At 37.8% G+C, this 22,365-nt stretch overlaps 1 protein-coding gene across 2 annotated transcripts in view; it reads right to left on the bottom strand.

Annotated features, from left to right (window-relative positions):
• HSD17B12 (hydroxysteroid (17-beta) dehydrogenase 12) overlaps positions 1-22,365 on the bottom strand; it is a 169,058-nt gene that overhangs the window by 6,016 nt on the left and 140,677 nt on the right. For both annotated transcript variants that reach the window (XM_012001344.1, XM_012001345.1), the window contains 3 exons: positions 17,828-17,862; positions 10,434-10,515; positions 8,796-8,861 (listed from right to left, as the gene is read on the bottom strand). In XM_012001344.1, the coding sequence (XP_011856734.1) occupies positions 8,796-8,861; positions 10,434-10,515; positions 17,828-17,862 (183 nt within the window). The remainder of the gene's footprint in view (positions 1-8,795; positions 8,862-10,433; positions 10,516-17,827; positions 17,863-22,365) is intronic.

The raw sequence follows: 22,365 nt of genomic DNA, 5'->3' as shown, positions 1-22,365 counted from the left end.
AAGATGCCTGAAACTGCATGGCAGTATTCAAGAATCAGGGATTGAACCTTGGAACTTAACATGGTAGGGCATCTTTCAGGTGTCATCATCTGTGTACTAAACATGCTTTTCAACGGAAAAATGACCAGAATATCAAGACAATGACTTGGGAAAATGTAGACCCAGAAGACACCAGGGTCTAATGTATTTGCACAGTATGAGATTTCAGACATGGTGTCACATCTGCCTTTACTGAGCATTAAATTCAACCGTGTAGCCAGCACACACTCTTAAGGCAGAAGCTGGGGCTCCTATGAAGAATATTAGGAAAACTTCTTTGCCTGAAATCTGTGTATTCATCTACTATTTCAGGATCTGGTATACAAAAACCTAAATAATTATACACCTATATTCTAGTTTTGGAGTGTGTATTACTTTACTTGCAGAGCATGAAATTAGCTTTTCCACATAAAGGCCCTTGATTATGTACTTGGCAGAAACCCTTAGACTTTCTAGAAATTTCAGGAAAAAGGAATCGTTCTGATGGTGCAGAGATCCCTGGTTACACAGCAATGAAAAAAGGCCCTGTAATAACAATACATATAAAGCTTAGCATCAAAATCCAAAATGAAGGAGTTCAAAATATGGTGCTCTACACAAAGATCCTTGATAAATGTTGGCTGATAATCTTGTAAATAACCTACCTCCAAAGATGTGGAATTTGTATGTTAACGTTCAAGGAACAAAAAGAAAACAGTGTAATCTCACAAAAGGCATTCACTTAACACTAAACTATTTCCTGAGCACCTACTAGAACAATGTTTTAGGCAATGGGAACTTAATGAATAAAATTCATTGTGAATAAAAACAGAGTCCCTCATCTTACAGAGCTTACATTTCAGTAGGGGGATATAGACCACAAACAAATAATAATAATAAAAAGGTGTACAGTATTGGCAGGCGATGATAAAAAAGGAAGATGAAAAAAATACCTGGGTAAAAGAGCTGATAGAGGCTGAGCCTGCAGATGGGTTCTCAAGAAAGGCCCCTTTGATGTGGTGACTTATAACCAAAGATCTGAACAAAGAGACGGAGTTGGCCAAAAGGATATCTGGGTGAAGAGCCTTTGAGACTGAAGGCACAAGTGCAAGGCCCTGAAGTGAAGGCGTCCTCAAGGTATTTCCAGAACCGCAAGGAGGCCACGGAAGTAGGAAGGCGGGGAGGGAATATGATAACGTGGAAGTTTGAAATCAGAACATTGAGGGTCATAAGAACTCATGGTTTCATTGTGAAAGAGATGAGAAGCCATGGGAGAATTTTTAGCATAGCAGTGAAGTAACTGGATTTTTTTTTTCTTTTTTTCTTTTTTTTTTTCTGAGACAGTCTCGCTCTGTCACCCAGGCTGGAGTGCAGTGGTGCGATCTTGGCTCACTGCAACCTCCACCTCCTGGGCTCAAGTCATCGTCCCACCTCAGCCTCCCAAGTAGCAAGGACCACAGGCACACACCACCATGCCTGGCTAATTTTTGTATTTTTTGTAGAGACAGGGTTTCACCATGTTGCCCAGACTGGTCTTGAACTCAGTGAGCCCAAGCAATCTATACGTCTCAGCCTCCCAAAGTGATGGGATGACAGGTGTGAGCCACTGTGCCCAGCTGGATTTTATTTTAAAGAGATCACTCTGGCTGCTATAAGTAGACTGTAGGGGCTGTTAAACCACAATGGGTGTAGGAAGGCCAGATAGTAAGATATTGCAAAATGTCCAGGACAAGCTATGATGGTGGCTCAGATAGAGTGGTAGCAGTGGAGGTCATGAGAAGTAGTCAAATCGTGGGTATGCTGCAAGGATTTCCTAAAAGATTAAGTCTGGGATGTGAAAACAGAGGTAGTAGGGTAATAGGAAAAAAAAAATCAGCACTGGTTAAAATCAGACCAACTTGGATTCGAATTCCAGCTTGACCACTTACTAGTTGTGTGATCTTGAGCAAAACACTCAATGACTGAGCAACACCTCTTTGCAGACGGAGTTACTCACACCAAGACTGGTACATTCTCTACACTTCCCCATGTTCTTGAACGTATCACTCTTTTTTAGTTTCTTCTCGAGAACATATCACTCTATACAATTGTCTTATTCGTGGATTTAATGTCTGTCTCCCTCCCGATAAATGTAAATTCAACCACAGCAGAGGCTCTGTCTGTCTTTTGCCAGATTATTCGGTGCTTTCTAAATATTTCTTGACTGAAGACATGTGGAACATGATATATACCTCTAGTTTTGGACTTACTGTGGGTATAATGTATTTAAATATCTGTTTTTTCTCTGTGTGCCTTCAGGACAGGGACTGGGTCTTATTTACCTTTGTTTCCTAGATGTCTAGCCAATGACCTGGTAAAAGCAGGCACAAGCTGTTTGATAAACTAAACTGAACTTAAGCAAGTTTCAAGACTCCTCTTTATTTTCATTTTTTTGAGACAAAGTCTCGTTCTGTTGCCCAGGCTAGAGTGCAGGGGTGCGATCTCAGCTCACAGAAACCTCTGCCTCCCAGGTTAAAGCAATTTTTGTACCTCAGCCCCCCAGAGTAGCTGGGTTTATAGGCACGCACCACCACACCTGGCTAATTTTTTTTTTTGGGGGGAGAGATGGGTTTCGTCATGTTGGCCAGGCTGGCCTTGAACTCCTGACTTCAAGTGATCCACCTGCCTCGGCCTCCCAAAGTGCTGGGATTACACGTGTGAGCCCTCACGCCCAGCACAGGACTCCTGTTGATCCTGTTTCCTATTTGTAAAATAGGACTAGGTTAATATCTGTGTAAAATGAGAAAACAAAGGAGGTGAAAACATGGGCATATTGCAGATATCCAATAAATATAAGTCTCTTTCCTCTCTTCTTCACCCTTATATATCATTTTCCAGCTTGGAGTGTTTTTATCTCACATCATTTATCCCACTTGCCAGAAGGGGAGATTAAGGTGTAAAGTAGTGAAGCAACTTTCTGTAGGTCAGATGATCACCAGGTGTTGAAGGCAGAACTCAAACCTTGGTCCACTGACTCCAAGCTCAGTGTCCTTTCTTCTCTGCCTCTAGGCACACTGATGACCAATGCAGTTTTCATAAAACCACAGCCTGGACTGAGGACACTGTGACCATGCTTTACCTGTGACTTTTCATCTTGAAACAATGAAATATCCAGGCAGGGCTTCAGGGATTCTTTAGCATCAAAAATCTCTTTATGAGGCAGGTTTGTGAAGAAACATCACTGATGCTATATCTAGGGGAAATTTTGATAAGGGCCAAAATATTTGCACGGTTTTAGGTCTCCCCACAGATTGCTTCTCAGTGCAAGGGAAATAATGGTAATTATATGGCAGAGGAGTTGGGTAACACCTGGAGTGGGGGGTCAGAAACATCGCCACCAATGAGCGGATGGATCTCGTGTGTCTCCCCATGTGAGGCCCTGAGGACACAACATCACATATATATGTGATATTTTGGCCGGGAAAGCATAACCCGAATCTTGCTTTTGGGTTTCTCTAAGGAAGCATCAAAGAAACCCCAAATGAGGAATGTATAATTAAAAAGGAGGAATACTGTACTCTTAAAAAAGTCACTGTCATAAAACATAAAAGTTTTAGATATATCCCAGGTTAAAGGAAACAAAAGACACGGGACAACTAAATATAACACCTGATCATAGATTGCATTCTTTAGTGGAGGAAGAGGACAGGATGAAGAATATTATAAGACCAAAAATTGGGCACAAATAATACATTAGATAAAATTATTGTATCACTGTTAAAACTGAGTTGTTAGGGGTATTGTGGTTATATACGAGAATATCCTTATCTGGTTGGGTGTGGTGGCTCACACCTGTAATCTCAGCACTTTGGGAAGCTACGGCAGGAGAATCATTTGAGCTCAGGAGTTTGAGCCCAGCCTCGGTGACAAAGTGAGACCCTGTCTCAACAAAAAATGCTAGGCTTGGTGGCATATGCCTGGGGTCCTAGCCACTCGGGAGGCTGAGGTGGGAGGATCAGTTGAGCCTGGGAGGTCAAGGCTCTAGTGAGCCGTGATAGCTCCACTACACTCCAGCCTGGGTGACAGAGTGAGAACCTGGCTTCAAACAACAAACAAACAAACAACTTATTTTTCAGAAGTACACACTCAAGAATTTAGAGTTGGAGGACCACAATATTTGCACCTACTCTCCAATGATAAAACAAATGTGGTAAAATGTTAACAGTAAGTAAATCTAAGCAAAGGGTATCAGAGTTTTGTCTGCACTATTGTTATTCTTGTAACTTTTCCGTAGACTTGAAATGATTTCCAAATTATTTTTTTAAACCAGAAGGCTTATGAAAATTTTGCAGAATAAGAGTTCAAGAGGTATAGTTTTAGGATTTAGTCTTAGTCTTAGCTACTTCCTGCTTGCTCAGTATTAACTGGTAGTCAGTACAGGGTAGACAGAAGCAGCCCAGGGCTAGGGCCCACTACCTAGCCAGTCAAATTGCTTATAATAATGTTGTCTTTTGAAAGACACAAGTGTCTTTTTTTTTTGACTGGACTTTAATTGTAAGGTAATGAGAACAAACAGTCCTCATCAACAGACTACACTTATGATAAGGTTTCCTTGAGAATGTGCTGCTCATCCCCTGTTCAAAATCAAATAGTCTCTCAGGCCCATCATTCACCTCCAGGGCATTTACATCACTTCTTGTTGTTATTGTGTTTTTGCATTTCCAGGAAATGATTATATAATGGCAAATCTGAATTCTTGAAGGCAATTTTAAATGATCTTATAAAATTATGGGAAAGAAGTTAAGAAGTTGAAGGAAAGACGGGGAGAGAAATGCAAAAGAAAACTATTAAGAAGTAATAGGAAACAATCTAGAATTTGAACAATATACCCTCTTCCTTCCCCAAAAGAGCAATCCGATGTACATTCACATGGAGGTAGACCTAAAAAGATAGCGTTCTTTGCAAGGATTAGAAAAAAAACGGAAACATAGCCACATAGCATTGGACTAGAAGTCATTCTGATAAACAGGCTGAAATTTCATGCACAACCAGAGTTTTCTGTGATGCCATGGAAAAGGCAGGTCTGCCGTTTACCACAAACAACAAGTGCCACCAGCAAGACTGTCTCCTCTCACATTCTCACAACTTGTTTCCCTCAAAGATCTTTTCTCCAGATTTCCCACCTAGTAATCTGGTGGGACTAGAAGCTACTGTAAAAACACATTAGCATTTGTCTTCTGAAATATTTTATTTTGATAAACTTTTGTTTTTCTCTAATAATGAATTATAAACAGTCATTTCAGCCGTCATTGTGTTTTGTCACATGAATTCATTCAAGGTTTAAATAAACTCTGAATGAATTTGATGAAAAAATAAAGACTCAAATGTTTGTGAGGGAAGGCACAGTCGTCATTCTGTGTGAATACATCAGAATGTTGAAGTAGAATAGAAAGAGAACCTCTTATTAATTCTGATCAAAGGGGCAAAAAAAAAATGTAGTCTAAATGAAGCTCAGAGTTAAAAATGATTGGCTTTTCTTTGGTGGTGTTTTATGCCCACAAATTTTTTGGACTAGGAGTATTTATCAGCTGATTCTGCCTTGTACTCCAGCCCACACATGTTTCCTGGGTGATCTTATTAAAATACAAATCAGATAATGTTGCTTTCCTTCCTAGTCCTCCAGTGGCTGCCCATAGGGTTTAGGATTAAATTTGAACTCCACAAGGCCATCTCCTTTCTTGCCACTCCATCGTCCTCCCCCACGTTCAGGCCAGAGTGGACATCCCAGTGTCTAGTACATGCTCTGCCCTCTGAAATGCTCATGACTGTTTCCTCTGTTGGCAACCCTTTCCCAACTCCTCTCCAGTTCTACTCACCACATCTTCTCCCAGCCCCATTTGCACCTGAGCCCTATGGCCCCTGTCCCTCTCTTAAGACTTGGGCCACAGTTTGCCTGCCCTGGAAATCTTTCTCTCAGCCCTTTGGTGCATTTGGTTAGGCCTGCTTCTTACAGCGTCTGGTCACTCTGCTTATAGGTCAATCACCAACGGACCTTTTTAGGATTCCTGCCTAGTCACAATAGGTGTTTACAAACTATTCAGTTAATAGCGTGATTACAATTAGATTCATCAGAAAGAAAATGGTATACCATTGCATGGCATGTGATACCTTCCCATGAATACCTTCTCATGGAATGTAATAGCTTCTCACGAATGTTTTACTGGTTTCCTTGTCACTAAAATACAACATATTCTACATAGAACATTGGTGTTACTAACATTAAAACGACTGGTGTCAAGGAAAGAAGAAAAAGAGAGTACAGTAATTTTGTATAAAATCCAGGATTCTAGAAAACATGTCCTTCTGAATGAAACCTATACATATGGGAAGCTGCAAGCCGGAAATAACGCCAAGTGGCTATGACATCTAAGGTTCCCTAGGATAAAAGCTCAGGTCAGGGTTTAGAGGAAGCAGGCTCTTAGTTGATCTTGGAAGATGAGGAAATAGTCATCCCTGCTTCCTCTCATTACCATTCTATCTCACAGTAGGTGATTTAGCTCCCACCAGTATCTACTCAATAAAAAGGTTTAGAAGCTACATCTACATGACATTTAGGCCCATCTTGATGGTCTACAGGCATAAAGGAGGAAATGGAACTAACCAACCAATCACCTTCTGGTTCCATCACTCCCTGAGCACAGATGGATCCAGAAAGTATTCAATGCTGACCTACAGGCCTGTAGCAAGTAGTCCAGTGTTTAAGGACAAAGGCTTTAGTGCCAAATAGACCCAGATTTGAGTACCAGTTCAACACGGGCAAGTGGCTTACCCTCTCTAAGCCCCAATTTCTGCAATCAAAAATAATAATAGTCATCATCACACCATCATATGGGATTGTTATGAGATACAGTGAAATGATACATGTAAAAGTGTTTAGCACTGTACCTGAAAAGTATCCACTCAAATATTCACTATTATTATTTTGATCGATCATTTGGGGCCTCAGGGTACAAAAAGTGAAATACTTGCCTCACAGGAATGAAAGCCACAGAAAACACCAGACATGCATAGAGGTGGGGTAGCTGATGGGCAGGAGCAGGAAAGAGGTACAAATTGCAGCTTCTCCCAAGACATTTTTAAAAACTGCCTGAGCACAGAAATATTATTTCTTTCAATTGAAGAATGGCTAATTTGAAATTGCCACCCATTAAAACTCCTATATTTGCTTTCTCTCATATTTTGTATTTTCACAGCATTGTATCTGCTGGCTACATAATAAACTCAAAAGTATACAAAAATTAACTCAAAATGGATCAAAGAACTAGAACTAGAAAACTCCTACAGGAAAACAGGGGGAAAGCTTCATGACACTGGATTTGGCAAGCATTTCTTGGATTTGACACCAAAAGCCCCAGCAACAAAAGAAAAAAACAGATAAACTGGACTACATCAAAATTAAAAACTTTTGTGAATAAAAAGGCATTATGCAGACTAAAGACAAAATAAAATGGCAACTCATGAAATGGGAGAAAATCTTTGCAAATCGTGTATCTAATAAGGAGACAACATCCAGAATATATAGATCATTTCTACAACACAATGACAAGAAACCAAACAACATGATTTTATTAAACTTAGGCAAAGGACTGGAATAGACATTTCTTCAAAGGTGATATGCAAATGACCAAATAAGCTCATGAAAAAATGCTCAATATCACTAATCATCAGGGAAAAACAAATCAAAACCACAATGAGATACCACTTCATACCCGTTATGATGTCTATTACAAAAAACAAACAAAATAGAAAATAACAAGTGTTGGTGAAGATGTGGAGAAACTGGAACCCTGCACACTGCCAGTGGAAGTGTAAACTGGTGCAGCTGACATGGAAAATGGCAAAGTTCTTCAAAAAATTTAAAACAATTACCATATGACCCAGCAATTCCACTTCTGTGTACATATACAAAAGAATTGAAAACAGAGTTTACAAGAGATATTTGTACACCCATGCTCATATTAGCATTATTTACAATACCCAATAGGTGGAAACAACCCAGATGCCCGTTGACAGGTAAATGGATAAGCAAAATGTGGTCTATATACAATAGCATTTTATTCGGCCTTGAAAAGGAAGAAAATTCTGACACATACTTCAACATGTGTTGAACTTGAACCTTGAAGACATGCTAAGTGAAATAATCCAGTCACAAAAGATCAAATACTGTATGATTCCACCCATATGAGGTACTAAGAGTAGTCAAATTTATAGAGATGGAAAATCAACCAGTGGTTGCCAGGGGCCGGAGGGAAGGGGAAATGGGGAGTTCATGTTTGATGGGTACAGAGTTTCAGTTTTGGAAGATGAAAAAAGTTCCGGAGATGGATGGTGGCAGTGGTTGCACAATATGTGAATGGACTTAATGCCACTGAACTGCATGTTAAAAATGATGAAAATAGTAAATTTTATGTTTATTTTACCACAATTAAAAAAGAGAGAGATGCTGACAGTCTTGGTCTCTCAAAATAAAACCCTAAGAACTAAAAAATATGCTTCAGCTATTTATACTATGTTTAGTTCTACTTTAAGTATCCCTACTTGGAAATTCTAGGGGATAATTTTTTAAAAATCGAGACAAGTGCATAAAGGAAAAAGAAACCATGTTTTTAATGGTGTGCTAATGTCATATTCAGTTACTTAGGAATATGATTTTTTTGTTGTTGTTGCCAAGACAGCAACAGTTGCTGTTGGAAACCACACAAAAACAGGGATACTTAAGTGAAACAAACTCCACTCACCTGCACAAAGATGCCCTTGCTCCTATACTCCTCATGGAGGCACTGAGAGAAGAAATCTACAAAAGTCTGGGAGGGGAGTGGGAGTGAGAAGAAAACACACACATTACATCAATCTGCCTGATTTGTAGCCATGGAAACAAAAATAATAAACTAATCATTTAATGCTATAATTTCTCATCTTTTTTTTCATTTCAAATGCAGAAGAGAACTTAGAAAAACACCTCAAAACCTCAAGTGGTTTTTATCTGCCACTAAATGAAGTATTTATTATATTACCAAATATAATATCCAGATCAAATTTTGATTTAACTGGAAAAGACTCTTTTTATGCTTTTCTCCCCTCAGAAAGTTACTTTCCAAGAAAAGATATTTTTCTCTTATATAACAAAGGATGCGTTTCATCTCTCCACTTGCCACTCAAACAGAAACATGACATGAAGTCCATTCAACTCTGTTCCATGGGGATTTTGTTGTTGCTAAAAAGAACAGAACAAGCATCCTCTTGGTGCTTTGGGATGACAAGATCCAAGAAATACACAGGTGAATGTGACAGCCCATCTTCTTCTGATAATACAACCTTAAATCTATTTGTAAAATGTGGACTCAACCTCAGACTAGAAATGCAAAGAATCAAGTGACTTTTCAAGGGTTCTAATTAGTCATAGTTTTGTACCCATGGAGTAGAACAGGTAAGTTGAAGTTCACGAATCCCTTCAAGAAACATAGCATTCATTTTAAACTTGCCTACAGTATATTCCCAGAGACAGAAAGTAGATTGTAGGGGTTGGGAGGTGGTACCAAGCTTTTCAAAAGACAGTAGTGACTGTTTTTTCACATGAAAAAGAAGTCGGAGGTTTTGCTTTTTTCCTTCCCTGAAATGTTTCAAGTTCTTACTGTACATATTTTTTTTTTTTTTTCCCTAAAAGTCTGCTTAATTTCAACATCTGAGCGATCATTTTCCCTTCAGAGATGTATTCGATGCCTCAACAATGTATCTGAAGATGACGCCATTGACCTGCAGGCAGTAGGAGACACATTCTAAATTACTTTCCTAGCAGTAATGTGAAGAGGTTAATGGTGATATTGTATGAAATTATGACATTGTCCAGAGAGTTCTGGAAAATTCTTGTCTCACCCCAAAGGTGACAAAGAATATCTACGAATTCTGGACAACATGGCAAAATACACTCTCACCCAGCCTATCTCGTGCCTACTATGTACATTTACACGTTGACTGGATGCATTTCTTCTATGCTGTGTGAAGTGGACTCATTCATATATCAAATCTCTAATCTCAGACTCATTAACATCATGTTCTAATTAACTAAGCTAACTGCCTAGGTCATCTCTCTATGGAAGGCACAAGTATCACTTTCAGAATCAGTAAAGTACTAGGGGGAGAAAAACAGCATCTGTGAATCTGATATCCTGGGGTCCCATCTGTAAGTTTACTGTAAGTATATCGTATGCCTCCAAGTCAGGTTCTTTTGAAACTCAAGTAGGGTATTTTCCTTTTCTTCTCAGTCTATTGGAAAACTGCCAAGAATAGAACTTCAGGAAAGTTAAATCTACATTAATTTCTCAGATCAAAAGTTACTCCTTATTACTATAGTGACATGATTTAAGAAAACAGTTTACCTTGGTTGCAGAATAGATGGTCAACAGTGGGACAGGGAACATGCCACTGCCAGATGAGATGTTCAGAATAGCCCCTTTGGATCTAAAAAGGAAAATGTACCATGTAAAAGGAGTGAAACCACAGTATGCAGTTGTTTGTGAATTACAGATTGAGATATATAATTATTTGAAACAGAATAACGTAGCTGTTTTTCTAACACACATCTCTCCCTGCCTTTCATCAGTACGTGCTATGCTCGGTCAGTAAATGAGACATAATTTAATCAACTAAAAATAGCTCTTCTTCACGATTAGCTCATTTCCCAGTCTTAGTAATCCAGGGCATGACCAGATCAGATCTCCAGTCTCCTCGAGTTGATCTCTACCCTCTGAGGTCTTCTCTAGCCACGGTGCCAAGAATTTTTACTTACAGATCTCTTATACTCCCTGCATGCACCTTTATTTTAGCATATCATCATGTACTACTTTACTGTAGGATTTAATCATTCTATGTATATAAACATTCTCTCCTCGCCCCAACAAAAGCATAAGCTTCTGTATATAATAGCCCACTTTCCCTCAAAATATTCCACACGGTACTGAGCACATAACCAACAGGTACTTAATAAAACTTTCTGGCAATGAGTGAATGGCTATATCCTTTCCCTGGGTTGTAGATTCCACTTCTACTTTCGACTTCTACTTTCCCTGGGTTGTAGAGACTTGGGCACCAACAAAGAGTTGACTCGAAAATTATGTTACTCTCTAGTTCATCAAACTGTGTCTTTTGCCAAAAGGCAAAGCTCAATTGTTACTGTAACTTTTAGAGACTACTGAAAGTTAAAAAATCAAAGTTACCAGGAATTTCTAATTCTACAAAAAAGTGAAAATTAGCTTGAGAAAAGCAATGCTATAAAGATACCAGTTGTTGAAAAGTATGTATAGGTTAGGTAAAGTGTGGAATTATGGTTTAGGAATGTCACAACTACCAACTCTTCCTCTCAAATCCGTTCTTCTCAGGGGATTCCCCTTTGTCAGCCACTGCAACCTGATCCCACTCACCTCCTGTCTCCCATATTAGGTTCCTTTTCTTAACCCACTTTCTCATTGTTGTTTGTCGAATTTACTTCCCAACACCTTTTTAGCTCAAAAAAGGGACTATAAAGACCCCCTTTATGCAAAATAATAAAAAATACATGATTAAATGGCATCTAAGTTATTTCAGACATAAATCTTAAAGGAAATAATCCCCAAAAGTCACCCGCTCCGTCTGCCAGCCGCTAGGCGAGATGCCACTTCAACCATCAAAGGGAAGTGGGAGTCCTCGGCTTAGTGTGTATCACTGGAAAAATTGTTGTTGTTGTTTAACAGAAGTCCTTATTAGTATTATGTGCCTTCCTAAACTGTGAAATCCATTAAGATTTTGATGATAAAAATTACATTTCAAATTTAAAAATATTAGTAGGGTTTTGAATAAAGTTGGAAATAAGTAGCCAATGGTTTAATTATATCATTCTGGTATTTTTTGTTTGTGTTTTCCTCAGAAACAGAAAAGTCTTTTCTTTTTAAATTTTAAGGTAAGAGTTTGTATCAGGAGTTAGAACTCAACAATTCTAACATAAAAACTGGTAAATTAGCAATGAATATCTAGTCCTTTCATTTTATCTATATTTGTGAGAAATTCCTTTGATGAAAACAGAAAGACCACTTTTGTTACAGGAGATTTTAAATTTAGTATTAATTTGTAATATTTAAAATATCTTTATCTTTTTTGGAGTATTGATAATGTTCAAAAATTAGACTGTGGTGATGGTTGCACAGCTCTGTGAATACCCTAAAAACCATTAAAGTATAAAAACCATGTATACTTTAATGGGTAGATTGTTCAGTATGTGAAATTTATCTCAACAAATCTGTGAAAAGAGCAAGAAAAATATTTATGACATATTGGAACGTACCACCTTTAAGCTGGGAGCAGATCCCAATCAAGTGAAAACGATCATATCGCATGGAACACAATAGGCTTTCTAAGAAGTAACCCTCAATCTTGACAAGTCAACCCCCCTCCTGTATCCTAAGCATCCTTGTAGGTATGGGTAGTATTTTATTTTCACCTTTTCTCATATAACTGGGAACAGCTATGTCCAAACTCATTCACAGCAAGTGAAGACACAACCAGTTTGAAGTAGATGCAGAAAAATGAGGCTTTCCACTGAAGCTGCAACCTATCAGTGCTTGGCCTATCAGCTGGATTAAATGCTCCATTATACTCAAGTTAGCTGGGGTGGTTATATGTGCCCTTGAACAGAAACCTTACATTTTAAATTCCGTTTCTCACTCACAAAATGCAATTTAAAAATCTGTAAAAGGTAAAATGTAACATTATCAAGTGCACTTCAAAAATTAAATCTTGACCTGATCAAAACAGACCCTTAAAACTTCACTCACCAAAGCAATGATCTAAATACAGGAAAAGTCATTTAAAGCTAATAAAAGTTTCTTTCCCATATTAAAATACAATACAGATCAATTATCCGATGTCACATTCATGCAGTCATGCTCCCCTACTTGTTTGCTCCTTGAGGCAACTAAGATTTTGTTTCTCAAGTTTTCTAATCCTACTGAAAACTTCTAGGAGGTGGAGTTGCTTTGAATTAGTGAAAAGTCAGAGTTTGAGGGTACTTCATACAAAATACATTATTTGCATGCTAAAACATATGAAAACAAATCTAAGACTAACAAAGGATAAAGCAAGAATGCACTCGACCTAAGTAAATAAAAGAGTAGCATTTATAATTGTACCAAAGTGACAGTAGAGAAAATAGCCCTTCTACAAATCTCTGTCCTGCCATTAAGCTCACATATTTGTCTAGCAAAAACCTTCCTCCCACACCCACACACACACACAACAGTGTAAAATTCTCTCGCTCTTTCTTTCCAAGGGCAATAATATTCAATTTAGTTCTGTCTGAATCATAGATAATATACTGGTATAGCCTGCCTTAATCTTTGTACTGTATACAGTATCTGTTCTCTATGTAGAAATGGGGCTGAGCATTTGGGACTGCAAGGCACAAAAGACTCGCCCTTAAAATCAACCACATTGTCTAGCTCTAATCCTCCATCTAAGCAGAATTAGTGACGTCAAACCAGTTTCCATGGCACAGCCAGACTCATGACAACTCTGTTATATCAAGCAGAAGGACAAAATGGGCTGTGCTTAATTGCACACAGAAACAAACATGAAACCAAACCCTGGTTAATCTCTCATTTTCTGGGGACTTGGGAACAATTCTAAGATTGGAAGGTACATCAAGAATTTTTGCTGAAGTTCTATAATGAAGACTCATGTTGCTCATACTTCAGTGCATTTTCTAGTTCGTTATGACAAATATCCAAATAAACAAGTCAAGCCATGTTTTCCGTGATGCAACATTCTTAATTCATCATACTGCTTACTTGCTAGCAGCCACACAATGGTGTATCGGTGGTACAAATTACTGAGGATCTACCAGAACTAAAATGTTGTGAAAAAACCCAAAGCAGAAAACACCAACTGCTGACAGGAAAGTACCTTTTCCTATAAACATATTCTCTTTAATTACGAGTCCTCCCACAAGCCAGACATTAAACTCGCCCAACTCTAAAACTCAGTACCTCGCACTTACAGCTTCTTATAGATATGCTCTCTCATGGAATTCCCTCAGACCTGTGAAATTCCCAATAAGACTCCCTTAATTGTCACCTGGATTTTAAAAAAATTGCTAAGCCTTTATTTTATAAGTGCCTTAATATTCTATCAGACTGTTGTGGTATCCTTGTCCGCACCTCTGTAAAAATACTACTGTCATAGAGGACATAATAGGTCTCCTTTGAAGTAAGTCACTGTTTTCTACCTTCCTCAGAAACCTCATCACTGTCCCACAGCGCAGATGGGAAGAGAGATGTGCTGCTGTGAGGAACCGAAACTGCAGGGTCAGTCCTAGTGGAGACTGCTAACTGCATACAGAATTTGACGGTAGCCAAGGAAGAATGTACCAAAAAAAAAAAAAAAAAAAAATCCATCCCAATTCTTCACATTTCCACTTCATATCAAGTAGTACAAAAGCAGGCTCTTGAGGGGGAGGGTTGTCATTATATATATTTTTTAAAGCTTAAACATAATACTGAAATTGGCACAGACAGTTCTCTAACAGACTCTCAAGAAGACTGAGAAACCTATAAAAATAGAGATCTATGTCAAAAAGAATCTTGGAACACAGGGGTCAGGTGTATAATTAGAACCAGCAATCCAAATACTTACATTGTACAAATATTGCTTTGTGGAAGAAAGTTTGCAAACATTTAGCACATGAAAGAGAATTACCTGCCTTAAAACACCATAACATGTCATAATTCCACCTTAAGCAATACAGTTATGAAAGGGGCTATTTTTAGCTGTCCCACGGTTGTTATGGCAACCACCTCCTGGCTCCAGCTGTACACAATGTTTATAATTCCAGGGAAGTGAAAAGAGCAACTTTCCTCTATAATATAATTATGTACTTTCTACATCTATCGTAACAATACCTTAGTTTGATTATAGATACTTGTTTAGTGATAGTCAATTGGCCCTAGGCTATAGTTCTAGAGGGTTTGGAAAATCTCATACATCAGAGGTGGAACCAGTGGAAGGAAAACAACAACAAAGGATCATGATAAAGGACTCTGCTGTTACTCAATGGAGATACTAATGCTATGGAAACCAGCCATAGGAAATAAGCCATTTGGGGATGGTGTAAAGAGCAGGCTATAATGAAACCACTTATAATGTGTAAGGTAAGAATGCTTTCAAGATGATGTGCTAACTTGGAGTTTTTCTCTCCTCTCTGGGCACACAGCTAACATTTCTGGCCTTCTGTGCAATAGTTGTAGCCTATGACTGAGTTCTGCACAATGAAATGTGGGTAGAAGTGAAACTTCCCTTAAAACCATCTTTATTCTCTTTTCTTTCATCTGTCAGCTGGATGCAGAGAACTCCAAGATCCCAGAAAATTATGATGCCCCTAGATGGCAAGAGCCGCAGATCCCTGAATGACGGGTAGAGAGCAGAGGGAAAAGTAAACCTTTATGTGTTAAGCCACTGAGATTTGGGAGTGGTGTGTTTCAGCAGGTAGCTTACCTTGACTGACATATCTAGTAACTAAGTTCTTTAATTCAAGTAGACATAGACATTCCTTTTCCTAACCAAAAGTATTGATTCATAAAATCCACATATATTTCTCACTAGTTCTTAACAAGTATCAAAATGGTAATGTGGTGTCAGGTTCAGTCATAGCTTCTGATAACTTTCCACCATTTCTCAACCTCAATTTAAAATCAACTTGATCGTTGCTTTTTTTTTTTTTTTTCCTCGAGACAGGGTCTTGCTCTATTGCCCAGGCTGGATGCAGTGGTGCTATCTTGGCTGACTGCAACCAACGCCTCCTGGGGTTCAAGTGATTCTCGTTCCTGAGCCACCCGAGTAGCCAGGATTACAGCTGTGTGCCACCGCACCCAGCTAATGTTTTTGTACTTTTAGTAGAGAGGGGGTCTTGCCATGTTGGCCAGGCTGGTCTTGAATTCCTGGCCTCAAGTGATTCACCTGCCTCAGCCTCCCAAAGTGCTAGGATTATAGGCATGAACCACTGCACCAGCCTCAACTTGATTTCTTAAAAGGCAAGGATCCAACTCATCCACGATACACTTGACTCAATGAATGCCTATTGAATAGATGGACTCTCTTTTTTTGCATTGCTTTTATGTAATGCTCCAGCTGTGATCATGGCTGTCAGGTCTACAGAGATAGCAGTGAAGTTCCCAGCTCCTTGGTTTTGTATTATTTACTAACTGTATAGCTTCATAGCACTCCATCTCTTTGGGCCTCTATTTTTTCATCTGTCAAATGAGGGAGGTTACTGTCAATTAATTTAATGCACTGGATTTCTATGACTCTTTGACTCTAAGACTTTATGCTGTAAAATGATTTTGCCACCAATATCTCTTATTGATGGTTTTCATCAATACAATTAAAAATTCCTTTCACAATACGTCTGTGGTTTATAAGTGTTTCTTTTTTAATGGACAGATTTACTATTCTGAATTATTGCCACATTACCTGCAGATGTCAAAACTAGGATTAAGGTGAGGCCCAAATTTAATCTCTCCTGAGTTCTACTTTGCCCCAACTCTACTATCTTCTAGGGTTCTGGTCTGGTCTAACCACTGCCATTTATGTATCTGACCATCAGGAGTCCACTCCCACTGGCACCTAACAATAGGCAGTTTGAAGATTTTAAAGGGAAGTGTTACTAAAATAAAACAATTAAAATACACAAAATTGTGTATAAGGACCTTTGCTGAGAAACCGTTTTTAACCAGTCCCTGTAGATGTTCAACAAATGGATTCCTAACCTCCGTTTCCTCATCTGTACAATGGTGGGAGGCTATCAAAGTTAAATGAGTTAACACGTACTAAGTTCCTGGCACTTACTATATACTCAATAAACATAAGCTGTAATGCCTGCCTGGAGTGGGTCATAGAAGTTTCCTAATAGAAGTATGGTCCTTGGGTCTTCTCTTTTCAAAGCTGTGATTCCTCTGGGCCTCTTCCAAACTCATAGTTATTTTGCAGAAAAAAAGATGACTACGATGCCCTAAATTCAGCAAACGATCGAGCTAGCTCAGGATGCAAGCCCAAATCTTTTTAGCAGCTTTTCTTTGAAGGCCTAGACATCACTCAGGTTTTTCCAAGGAAGAAAGAGCTTAATTACAATTTTACACTTCATGCTATTTCAAATAACAGAACTCTACAACATATTTCTCAATCAAAATGAAGACATTCAACACGTACTAGCAGAACCAATTCAAACTGGGACAAAGATGGGGCAAGTGGACATTGCCTTTTCCTCCAAGGGTTGGTTTGACATCTTATAATCACTTTATATAACATGCTTAAGTTCCTCATACAGCCATTCGCCCAGTTAAAAGTGAAAAACCAGAGGAAGAGGCCTTGCTTAATCCAACTCTACTGATTTTGGCTTTGAGAGAATACAGCTTTAAGAAGGTATTCCCGGGAATATCCCAGGAACTCTATCCACCCCCTCAGAATAGCAGGCAATTGAGTTAGTGATGGTGACTCAGGCAGGCTTTTTCATCCTGATCTAAAGGAACCACTACAACCCTAGAGAGAGAAATAAAAAGGGAATCGAGTGGAAAAGGCCTCCACCACCGATGACTCATGCTTTACTGTGACTCGCCTGGCACATCACTCTGTGGCTAAGACATGGAGGCTTGGTTCATTAGTCACTTCAGTGATTTTTTCAAAGCAAGGATTCTCCCTCTAAATAATCATGAGCTCTGCTTCCACAGTGTTTGTGTGTGAGCTTGTGACTCACCTTTCCACCATGCCAGGCAGTACCAATTGTGTCATCTGCAAGAGAGAAAGCAAAACATTCATGATGGCCGAAGATGCAGGCAACAGGAAAAGAGTGAAGAAAACTCACCCACACTAAAAAGAAGAGAATCATGAAACCATTCACCACTTCTACAGATAGCAGGTTATTTTCTATACTCTAGAATGTGACCGTGTCAAGAGGGCATAAAAAGGAACCAGCTGAAATTACTAGAGAGAACACAGGGAATACTTTCAAGGAACTTGGCTAAAATTAGTCTTGCCTGAAATGTAATACTGGCACAGAGTTCTTCAAACAATGAAGGATTTACAGTGAAAATCTACATTTCCCATAATGCATTCTCAGAAAAGAATATATGTTATCAGAAGAAATATCCTGCCTACCACGATGACTTAAGCTTTCTAATCTCAAGAGCTCACATAAACTTTTCCAGCCAAAGTCTTTAAAAGAATGCCATAAAGTGATATGTTGGCAAAGAGTAAGTGTATCTTCACATTCATTTCTCTTGTTGCTCTAGTTAGCTGTAAGTAAAACTCATCCTTAAAGAGAGTTAAGATGTGATCTCTAATAACCAACAATGAAAAGGTGACATCTGCATTTTTTAAGGACTTCATAATTGTTGACTAAATACATATAATGAGAGGGGCTATTTCTAAACTCTGTTTTGATACATTATTAACCAAGAAAAGTTCAGAAGTCCAATGGTTTAGTCAAAATCACCTCATAGTTAAATACTGAGGTTGTAACATAAATTCCCGACTCCCAGATATCATCAATTCTCTAATAAACAGATGCTGTTTTATAATAATAAGGTTTCAATGCATGCTACACCTAGAAATTTTGTTGTTTCTATCTTGAATAACACTTCGTATTAATTAAAGTAGATAGCATTCTGATGAGAAGGGAATTTTGTTTTCCTAGAAATATTTTGAGAAAGAAAATGCCATCCAGATTTGACAAAGTAAATTCTGCTATGTGGACATCCAATCCAGATGTATTATGAACAGCTTTGTACGGTAGTACAGACAGATGTACATCAGGCATATTAACAGTGGTGGAGTATTTTATTGTAAAGGATAGATTATACAAAACCCTAACAGTATTTGAAAACAGTTTTTTTTAAATTTAGCACATTTCATCAGGGACCATAATGCTTAGCTAAAATATTATAAAGAGTTCCCCCAGCATTTTGTGAAGGGAAGCTATAATTCAGTTCTCCAAAGTCCTGAGATCACCAGAAACAGAATGAGGAAGGAGACTGGTAATAAAAATGTCTTTACCCAGGTGTGTGTGTGTGTGTGTGTGTGCGCGTGTGTGTGCATTTGTATTAAGAAAATGAGATCTGTTAACTACAAAGCAGCTAAGTGGAGTCCAGAAAGGGTAGCCACTGCCTGTTTGGCTCTCTTAAACAGGCTTTCTTCTATTTCTAGTTGGAGTAGTGGGGGCAGGGAGATGGGGGAATATCAGGAGCTATTTTTCCCCTTACACCATATGCGTGTCATGTATATATTAAATGTCTGCTTTCTGAATGCCTAAAGTTACCTAGAAAATCATGAGACAAAACAAAACCCCGTAACATAAAACCATACTTACAAAATTATACCAATGGCATGCTAAACATTAAATGTTTCCTTCGTCAAAAGGTCTTTTATGTAGGGACATGTTCAAAATATATTCTTTATGTATATGAATTAAAACTCCAGAAGTTTTAATAACTTGACATAGACACTGATTTCAATGCCTGGCTATTAAACGCCAGAAATATTTGTTGAATGCCCAATGACTAGATGATTCATCAGCAAAGACACAAGTTCTCCCCTGCAAAAGTTAATTTCTTTCTCATAGCTCATGAGCTCCTCCTTTTACATTCTGACTCTAAATTCTCTCTCCTTGTCATAAAATGTAACATCTTTTTAAAATCTGTCAGATAATAACAATGAAAAGCCTGAGAAAAGTTAACCTGAACTCTGCATGCTTTTATCAAATTGATCAATGCCTTCATCTATATTGAAATTATCTTTCCTTCTAATCAGATTATGTCACAATAAATTCAATTTCAAGCCTTCTTTATTTGAGTATATATATACAAATCATTAATAGTCTATGTATTAGTTAAGAGGCTTCATTATGTTCAGATCAAATTAAATTTTCTTTAACACCAAATTTTTGTAGGATTTTTAGCTAAGCTATTAGCAGAGTTATCTGTATGCATCAGTTGGTATCTTGATATTTGGTTATTTATACAAATATACCAGGCATTTCTGTGAAATCTCACTATCTGAACTCCATTTCACAGCTCACAAGCTGTTTCTGGAGTTAACTCAATGCTAATTTTAGGCCATCTGTAGGTGATAATTGCTGTACCAGAAAATTTTTTGTTCCTCTTAACATACTTCTAAAAAAAGGTTACCGTAACTTGCAAGTTCAGTGGTTAAGAATATTAGACAAGTAATAGTAAACATGATTTCCAGACCCATTTTCTTCCCTGTGGAACTGTTTCCAAAAGTGTACAGCAAACAAATTTTAATTTAATTCTTTCCTAAGAAGTAGACAAAAGTTTCTACAATAGTGCTTCTACAACAATGAGAGTGTGAAATCCTTGTCCTTGCAGGAAAAGTGTTTACTATTTATATACATATATATTTTCAGTGACAGTATCATTAATCCTCACTACAAGAAAATCCTAGATGCCTAGAATCTAAAGGGTATAGTTTAATATATATGTTATATCACACTTAAGGTATTGTTATCACTTTATATGCAAGCAAGTCAAAAAGTATACAAATATATGAGGAAAAATGAATGTCTTGATGACAGTTAAATTTAGAATTTGATTCAAAGTCAAGAGTAAAATATTTACTAGTATTTACTGGTACAGCAATGTATATTCTGGCTGGGAAGTAAATAAGAGGCTTATTTAGTTCATACAAAATCAAAATCAATACTATTAGATTAAGATTATTTAGATAATTAGATTATTCAGCAACAAGGCATTGGCTGGCCTAGAAAATCCTTGAAAATATTATATTAAAATGTAACCATCTGTGGTTATGACTAAAAGTGACTTATTTTCTTCTTAGTGTTTGTATATATTTCTCATACTTTTGTCAACAATCTTGCATTGTTTTTACGATTAGAAAAGCCCCCGCAATCTTATTTCTAAAAAAAACCTAATTTGAATAAAACTTTTTCTCTTTTACTCCTGTAATATCAGTAATAAACAGTTTGTAGAAGGAACTTTATTTTATACCCAGGAGCCAATGTAGATTTTCCCACTCATTAATTTAGTATGAAAAATGATCCAATTTAAGCATATTATTCTTGTGTCACATAACCTTTGGCATTTGGTCATTTTTAAGAGAGAACAGTACGAGAAAATATGATTGCATAATGTTCAAAAAGACAATCAAAAGCTCAAATTAAAAGATTACATTAAAATTCAAGATGCTTTAATCACCTGTATTATCATAATATATATGTAGAGAATAAAGTATAACAACTCACCCTGGAATCCAGGTAAAGCCCCAGGAATCCAGGCTATTCATACCCGGAATTAGGATACCACAAATAGCCACTTTGTCCACCTCTGCCCTCCCTCTACCCCAAAGAAACCTGCTTACCATGAATAGGATCTGAATTCAAGTAACTAAAAACGTACCCACACAATTTGGAAGAAAACCATCTCTTAGATGCAAATACCTTAAACAAGTTTTCAACTGTAATCATTAACAGTAATTTTTCAAAATCACAGTATAACAGTGAAAATAATTACAGAAAGTGGCAACAATGTTACACAATGCCTGTTTTGGAGAAATTAGATGGTAACTCCACTGAAAATCATGCTACAAAGACACAGCACACATTTCCTTTGGCAAACTGTATAATTTGAGCACCTTGGTAAAAAAGAACACAACTTAATTAGAAATTCTTAGACTCTCACCTGTATAGCTAACAGAATATTCACTGCACAGGGGGTGGAAAGCTTAATTAGATAAAGTTTCTAAAAGTGCTTTGAGATCTCCAAGTATTATTTGGTTTTCCTTTATATTAATGTTAAGTTTTTGTGAAAGTTAAGAGCCCCCCTTGCCATTTTCCCAGCCCCATATTACTTAACCTTAAATTCAACACTATATCATTCAAAACAAAAATTTTCCTTTTGTAATAAATATGGTTTGATCTACATTAATTTATCAAAAGAGAAAGAACTTTTCAGAACAAAGAGCTCCATGCCAATTAATAATGATTCCAAAGCCGTAATTTATAAACTCTAAACAAAATTTTTAAAAAAATGGATATATCGGCCGGGCGCGGTGGTTCTCGCTTGTAATCCCAGCACTTTGGGAGGCTGAGGCGGGCGGATCACGAGGTTAGGAGATCGAGACCATCCTGGCTAACATGGTGAAACCCCGTCTCTACTAAAAAATACAAAAAATTAGCCGGGCGTGGAGGCGGGCGCCTGTAGTCCCAGCTACTCGGGAGGCTGAGGCAGGAGAATGGCGTAAACCCGGGAGGCGGAGCTT

Source organism: Mandrillus leucophaeus, unplaced genomic scaffold, assembly GCF_000951045.1.
Source record: "Mandrillus leucophaeus isolate KB7577 unplaced genomic scaffold, Mleu.le_1.0 Scaffold66, whole genome shotgun sequence".
NCBI classification, from domain to species: Eukaryota; Metazoa; Chordata; class Mammalia; order Primates; family Cercopithecidae; genus Mandrillus; species Mandrillus leucophaeus.
This window is presented reverse-complemented; position numbering and strand designations above follow the sequence as displayed.